General features: G+C 37.8%; 1 protein-coding gene across 3 annotated transcripts in view; it reads left to right on the top strand.

The window, feature by feature from the left end:
* The window catches only part of LOC115218570 (leucine-rich repeat-containing protein 45-like), an 82,087-nt gene extending 75,474 nt beyond the window's left edge, over window positions 1-6,613 (top strand). For all 3 annotated transcript variants that reach the window (XM_036502076.1, XM_036502067.1, XM_029788464.2), the window contains 2 exons: window positions 5,591-5,738; window positions 6,356-6,613. In XM_036502076.1, coding sequence (XP_036357969.1) covers window positions 5,591-5,738; window positions 6,356-6,528 — 321 coding nt within the window. In that variant the 3' untranslated portion in view covers window positions 6,529-6,613. The remainder of the gene's footprint in view (window positions 1-5,590; window positions 5,739-6,355) is intronic.
* The last annotated feature ends 295 nt before the right edge of the window (window positions 6,614-6,908 follow it).

Below are 6,908 nucleotides of genomic sequence, written 5' to 3'. Positions count from 1 at the left end.
TAGAAAAATGGAATGAGATTATGTAATGCTCATGAGTACATTAGTGATATAAGTAAACCGAAATGAAATATTGTGTACTTAAACTCAGGCCAGCAATTTTGGGGGAGGAGATAAGTCAATTACATAAACTAGGGTTGATGTAATCAACTTACAGTGTTTTATTGACCCTAAAAGAATGAAAGGCAAAGTTGACCTCAGCAAAATTTCAACTCAGAACATAAAGACGAATGAAATGCCATTAAGCATTTTGCCCAACATGCTAATGATTCTGCCAGTTTTCCACACTCTTTATTATAATTCTTTAGCAGTATTTAGCAGTATTTTAGCAGTATTTAATGGTAAAGTTAAGAAATCTAATCGTTCCATTCTGTTTACTCTTCCTTCTCTTCATGTTTTGTCTTCAACCAGCCCTAATTCTGGACTCTCTCTTTCTCGGTTTTGTTATCCACTTGCTTTCCTATGTCAGCTGTTGGTTAGTAGCTTGCTTTGTCTGTGGTTAAGCCACATTGACTTCTTCTAGGGAATAGGGCAGCTTCAATGCTCTACCATTTGGCTAACATGAGGATATTACTTCCTCTTCCCCCACCCCACCCTCTCATAAATTCGCTCCATTCAGATTCCCTACCTGATACTTACAACCTTGCCTCAAAGAGTGAAAGTTATAAAAAGAAAATGTTCAGATAAGCAACTCTTGTTTCCAAGCTAGTACACATCTAAACCTCATTTTACAGCACAAATTATACTTACTGTTATCAAAAATATGAATATGCTAACTTGTTGCTTTTGTACATCCATACCTGTGGTATGTGTCACACTTACCTCAAAGGAAGAAGTAATTGGCAAAGCAAGAGAGAGGAGGACAGAGAGGAAGTGAGAGAGAAAGAGAGAGTGAGAGAGACAGTGAGTGGTGACGGTGTTCATTTTGTGTTTTTAAATGTTTATCACATCACAAGAAAAGTTGATACATAGATACATGATGTCACTTTCCACAGACATTAATGTAGGTCTCAGGGAGATTCAGCTTCACATGGAATATGACAATGCTGGCCCCTTTGAATTACAGCTACAACTCATTTTTGCCAGCTGAGTGGACTGCAGCAAGGTGAAGTAGAGTACATTGCTCAAGAACACAGCACACTGCAGGGAATCGTACTCATGACTTTACAATCATGGGCTGAATACCCCTAACCACTCAGCCACACATCTTCACTCTCTTAACTGTAGAGAAAAGGAGTGAAACAATAGAGAGAGAGAAAGGAAAGCATCAGTCCTTTTCTAGCTTCTTTACTTTTAACAATGAAGAAGACGGAAGACATTTAGTAATGAATGGAGGGAAAAATCTTTCAGGTTTTTACATTTTTATTCTGGGAGTTCTAGAATGATTGAGTGTTAGTTCTCTCTTCTTTCCCCTGTCCCTGGTACTTATTCACCTTCTTTCATAGTTCTCCATGTCTTTTAGTGGCGGAGAAAGACTATGTATTTTTAAGCACGTTTAACGTTTTCTCTACAAACTACAAACAAGCCTGCCTCCCTTGTTTTTTGTCATACAAAAACTAATGCAAATTTTGAACAGGGTGTAACTGAGAAAAGAGCCCAGAAAAATGGGTAATACTCCATACAAAATGGGTAGGGGAGAAAAGTTGCCAACACGAAATTCACCTCTATACTTTAAAGAGTGTCTTCTACTATAGCCTTGGGCCGACCAAAGCCTCGTGAGTGAATTTGGTAGATGGAAACTGAAAGAAGCTCTTCATGTGTTTGTGTCTGTGTTTGTTGCACCACCACCATTGCTTGATAACCGATGTTGGTGTGTTTGCATCCCCATAACGTAGCTCTTCAGTAGAAGAGTCTGATAGAATAAGCACCAGGCTTACAGGGAATAAGTCTAGGGGTCAATTTCTTCAACTAAAGGGTGGTGCTCCAGCATGGCCCTCGTCAAATGACTGAAACAAGTAAAAGAATAAAAGAATACCAGAAGAACGTTCTATACCACTAAACCAAGAATGTTCTTTGAATATGTACAATGTATTTTAAGACTAAATACTAATTTTGTTTGCATAACTGAGATAATTTGGTTGGATTATATAGTTATCAGTTTTACACCTCTTTCTATATTCTGTAACTGTCACAATATAGAAACATTTCTCATGGCACCAGCACACAATTTACAGATTGTTTACATTTCTTATGTTTTCCGTTAATTTTTCTTAGATCCAGTTAGTTATTCACTAATTTATCTATGTACCCATACAGTTTCATCTATTCCATGCCGTATGTTATAGTAAACTTAAGAAACCCTATGTTCAGTTCAATTCTCTCTCACTTTAACACTCGTTTTAAAAATTATCATAATTTTTATTCATTTATTTATTGATCTATTTTTGTCAGTTTGGCTAACTACATACTGTAGGTTATAGCTATGGTTAAAATTAAGAATGCAATGCTCAATTCTGTTTCACTCTATGGCGCTTTTTATAATAATTATTATTGTTATTCATTTAGCAATATATTATGGCAAAGTTAAGAAATCCAATTATTCAATTCTGTTTACTCTTGCTCTAAATCTCAATTCCCATCTCTTCATGTTTTGTCTTTGACCAGCCCTAATTCTGGGCTCTCTCCCTTTGTTTCATTAACTATTTGCTTTCCCATGTTGACTGTTGCTTTGTCTGTGGTTGTGCCACATCAACTTCAGCTAGGGAATAGGGCAGCTTCAGTGCTCTGCCATTCGCAGTGCAAAACCTCTAATGGCTTACTGTATAGAATGCTTCCTCCTCTCTTCCCCTTCCATCCCTGCCTAGTGTCTATCTCCTGTTGAATGTCATGATTATGTAGCAAATAAAATGGTGTAGTGTATGCAGGTTAAAGTTATTGTATGTTTACAACATCTGCCAAATGCAAGCTTTCTTTTCAGATGCATAATGCTGCTGTCCCCCATCCCAGGGTCTTGCTGGCCCAAACTTTTCACACCCTCAGAGTTGGCACATTGAAAGGTAGGTCTGGTGAGATTGTTGAGATGCTTGAACGGAGACATGTAGATTTGTGCTGCATCCAAGAAGTAAGGTGGAGAGGAAGTTCTGCTAGGTTCCTCATAGGCAAAGAACATAGGTATAAGATTTTCTGGGTAGGGAACACTGATGGGGTTGGGGGTGTGGGTATACTCCTTCCAGAGAAATGGGTCGATAAAGTAATTGAGGTAGTCAGAGTCTGTGATAGAATACTTAAGCTTAGACTAGTGCTGCAACATGGATTAGCAACCATTACCTTGGCTTATGAACAGAAAGACCGATTTTATGACACCCTCTTTCAGACTACCTCATCAACGAATGACAGGGACCTTCTCTTTGTGGCTAGTGACTTCAACGGGTATATTAGACAACATCTTGGTTCCTGCAATGATAAGAAAACCAAGCTGCTAGAGTTCTGTGATGCAAATGACCTTATGGTTTGAAATACTAACTTCGGGAAACCTGCCAGTCACCTGTTCACTTACCAGTCTGGTGGGCACACTAGGACTACATCCTCACCAGGAAATGGGATAGATGGTTACTTATAAATGCCAAAACCTCTCCAGTTGAAGAATGTACCCCACAACATAAGTTAGTAGTTAGCAACTTCAGGATCAGGGCTAAATGGCTGCCCAGAAGATGACCATGCAAAAGAAGGGTCTCGATGCTTAATTATCCTCTGAATGGACAAAGATTTAGAGATGTATTACTTCAAGCTTTTGATGAAAAAGGGAAAGATATAGCATCACATAATGTGGACGACAACTGCAAGTTTCTATGGGACAACCTGTTGAGGGCCACTGACCAGATCTGTGACTTGTGCAAAGTCCCATCTTGACCTAAGGTAATGTGGTGGTGGAACAATGTAGTTGATAAGGCCATTAGGGAAAAGATGCTGTATTTCTTGTAAGACAGCTGCAGGAGAAATTCCTAGTAAAAGATAAACCTCTGTACTTGGCTTTCGTTGACATGGAGAAAGCCTTTGACAGGGTTCCCCAATCCCTTATCTGATGGTCAATGTGGAAACTAGGGAGAGATGAGTGGTTGGTGAGAGCTGTATAGGGATGCGGTCAGTAAGGTGAGGGTTGGCAATGAGTACAGTGAAGAATTCCAGGTAGAAGTAGGGGTTCACCAAGGACCAGCTCCATCTTATTCATCATAGTCATCCAGGCAATAACAGAGGAATTCAAGACAGGCTGCCCCTGGGAACTCCTCTATGCTAGTGACCTTGCTCTAATTGCTAAGTCACTACCAGAACTAGAGGAGAAGTTTCAGGTGTGGAAGCAAGATCTAGAATCGAAGGACCTTAGAGTTAATGTAGCAAAAATCGAAGTCTTAGTATGTAGGAAGGCAGACAAATAAATGGCCCTGCTTGATCTGTAGAAAAGGCGTAAGTAGAAACTCCATAAGATGTACCCGGTGTAAGCTATGGACATGTAAGAGGTGCAGCAATATCAAAGGAAGGTTAACTGAGAAGATAGTTTTTGTGTATGGCAGATGCACTGGGGCAATAAACACCAAAGATGTAGAGAAAACAGATTCCATCACATGCCAGGGGGTAAAACTTGAAGTATTTGATAGCTTCTGTTACCCAGGTGACCTAGTCATTAATGGGGTAGATGCTCTCAGAGCGTAGCTACTAGAATAAGAGTAGCCTGGGCAAAGTTCAGAGAGCTCCTACCTCTGCTGGTAACAAAGGGCCTCTCACTCACAGTAAAAGTAGACTGTATGATGCATGTGTGTTAATAGTCATGCTATATGGCAGTGAAACATGGGCTGTGACTGCTGAGGACATGCATAGGCTTGAAAGAAATAAAGCTAGTATGCTCCACTGGATGTGTAATGTCATTGTCCATACACAACAGTGTAAGCGCCTGAGAGAAAAGTTGAACATAAGAAGCATCAGATGTAGTGTGCAAGAGAGATGACTGCACTGGTATGGTCACGTATTGCATATGGATGAGGATAGCTGTGTGAAGAAGTGCCACACCTTAACAGTAGAAGGAACTTGTGGAAGAGGTAAACCCAGGAAGACCTAGGATGAGGTGGTGAAGCACAACCTTCAAACGTTGGACCTCACAGAGGCAATGATAAGCAACCAAGACCTTTGGAGATATGCTATACTTGAGAAGACCTGGCAAGCCAAGTGAGATCATAGCTGATGCCAGTGTTGCATAACTGGCCTATTTAAAAGTACCCTTCAATTGTCGAGCAATATGCTGTGCTTGAGAAGACTCTGTTGAGTCAAATGAAATCATTGCCGGTGGTATGTAAATGTGGTCAATGTCAGTGCCACCTGACTGGCTCCCATGCTGGTGGTGTATAAAAAGCACCATTCAGGCATAGTCAATGCCAGGGCTGCCTGACTGGCCCCCATGCCAGTGACACATAAAAAGCACCCACTACACTCTCAGAGTGGTTGGCATTAGGAAGGACATCCAGCTGTCTCACAAGAATAGAGAATTTCTTCAGATAGCAACACTTATTTAGTAAAATATAATGTCTGTTGACAGGATATTTACCTTATATATTTTATGATACTGCATTTTTAATGTATTTCAAATCAAATGGAATTATTTTAGAAATTAGCCAGGAAAGAAACAGAGAAGGAAGCTGAAACTGGAAAATACAAGATGGAAATTAACCAGTTACACAGTAAATTAGATGCAGAAGCTCAAATCCAGAGAGAACTGAAGAACAAACTGTTAGAAATGGAACAAAAGTTATCTGGTAAATTTAATTATCTTTGTTTGATGGATATTTAATTAAATGGAATTGAAATTAAATACAGATCTACTTTTTGCACTAGATATTTATACCAGCATGAAAAATATACTGAGAAACTGATCTATGCAGTCTACAATTTCCAGATCTACTTTTGTAGAGTGTTGTGATGAAGGTTGCTGGTAGACTACAATTTAATGTTTAATAACCCTATTATGGAAGGAGTGTGTTATGTTACATTGTTTCACTTTTGAATATAGGAGTGTATGGCTCTGTTGTAACATTAAAAATAAATCCTTAATAAAATATTTCTTCTCGGTGTCTGTGAACTTTAATTTGATTAGTTGACAGACAAATCAACATAACACTCTCTTTCCTGTTATATGCTCACTAAATCTTACCTTACTCAGGGTAGCTGCAATTCTAGCCCAATGCTAGTGTACAAGTATGATGGAAAATTTTACAGTGAGTAAGTTTGAGTAAAAAAGAGAGGAGAATTAAATTTAAAATTTATTAAAATTAACCTTGAAAATAATACTTAAACACAAAAATTATTTTATTCATTGTTGCAAATATGCATTTTCATTTATAATAGTTTATGATTTTTTAAAATGTATTTACAGAACATGATAACATTTACAAAGTAATGATGAAAAAACATGAAGTGGAATTGGCAAGCTTACATGAACAACTACGTACAAAAGGTAGCCAATTAAATTGCCTTTGCGATGAAGTAACACAGCGAGCTCAGTCTTTACAATCAGCTGTATCAATCACCAGGACATCACTTTCCTGAAACATTTTTCACTAATCCATAAAAAGAATTTACCATATTTTTTTCTATTCCATATGTTTTTACTTGACTAACAAAAAAAAAAGAACTTTAATTAACATTTAGTTATTTAAAGACAGCCTCTCCACCAATTCAATAATATTTGCATTACTGTTGACTTTGCATTTCATTGGTTTATTGATTTTTCCTGTTGTAGTTAAGTAAGTAAATCTGGACCTGTTAATCATCTTGTGACTATATTTCTAATGAAATACTTTGTCTGTGCTTTAATTAATTTTCAAAATAAGCAAGAATTTGATTTAGCAAAGATTTAGTAAATTAATAAACTTTGTCATTACAAATTTGGTGTTTGGAACATAAAAGAATTCTTATATAGAATTTTT

This window comes from Octopus sinensis, linkage group LG1, assembly GCF_006345805.1.
Source record: "Octopus sinensis linkage group LG1, ASM634580v1, whole genome shotgun sequence".
Classification (NCBI taxonomy): domain Eukaryota; kingdom Metazoa; phylum Mollusca; class Cephalopoda; order Octopoda; family Octopodidae; genus Octopus; species Octopus sinensis.
This window is presented reverse-complemented; position numbering and strand designations above follow the sequence as displayed.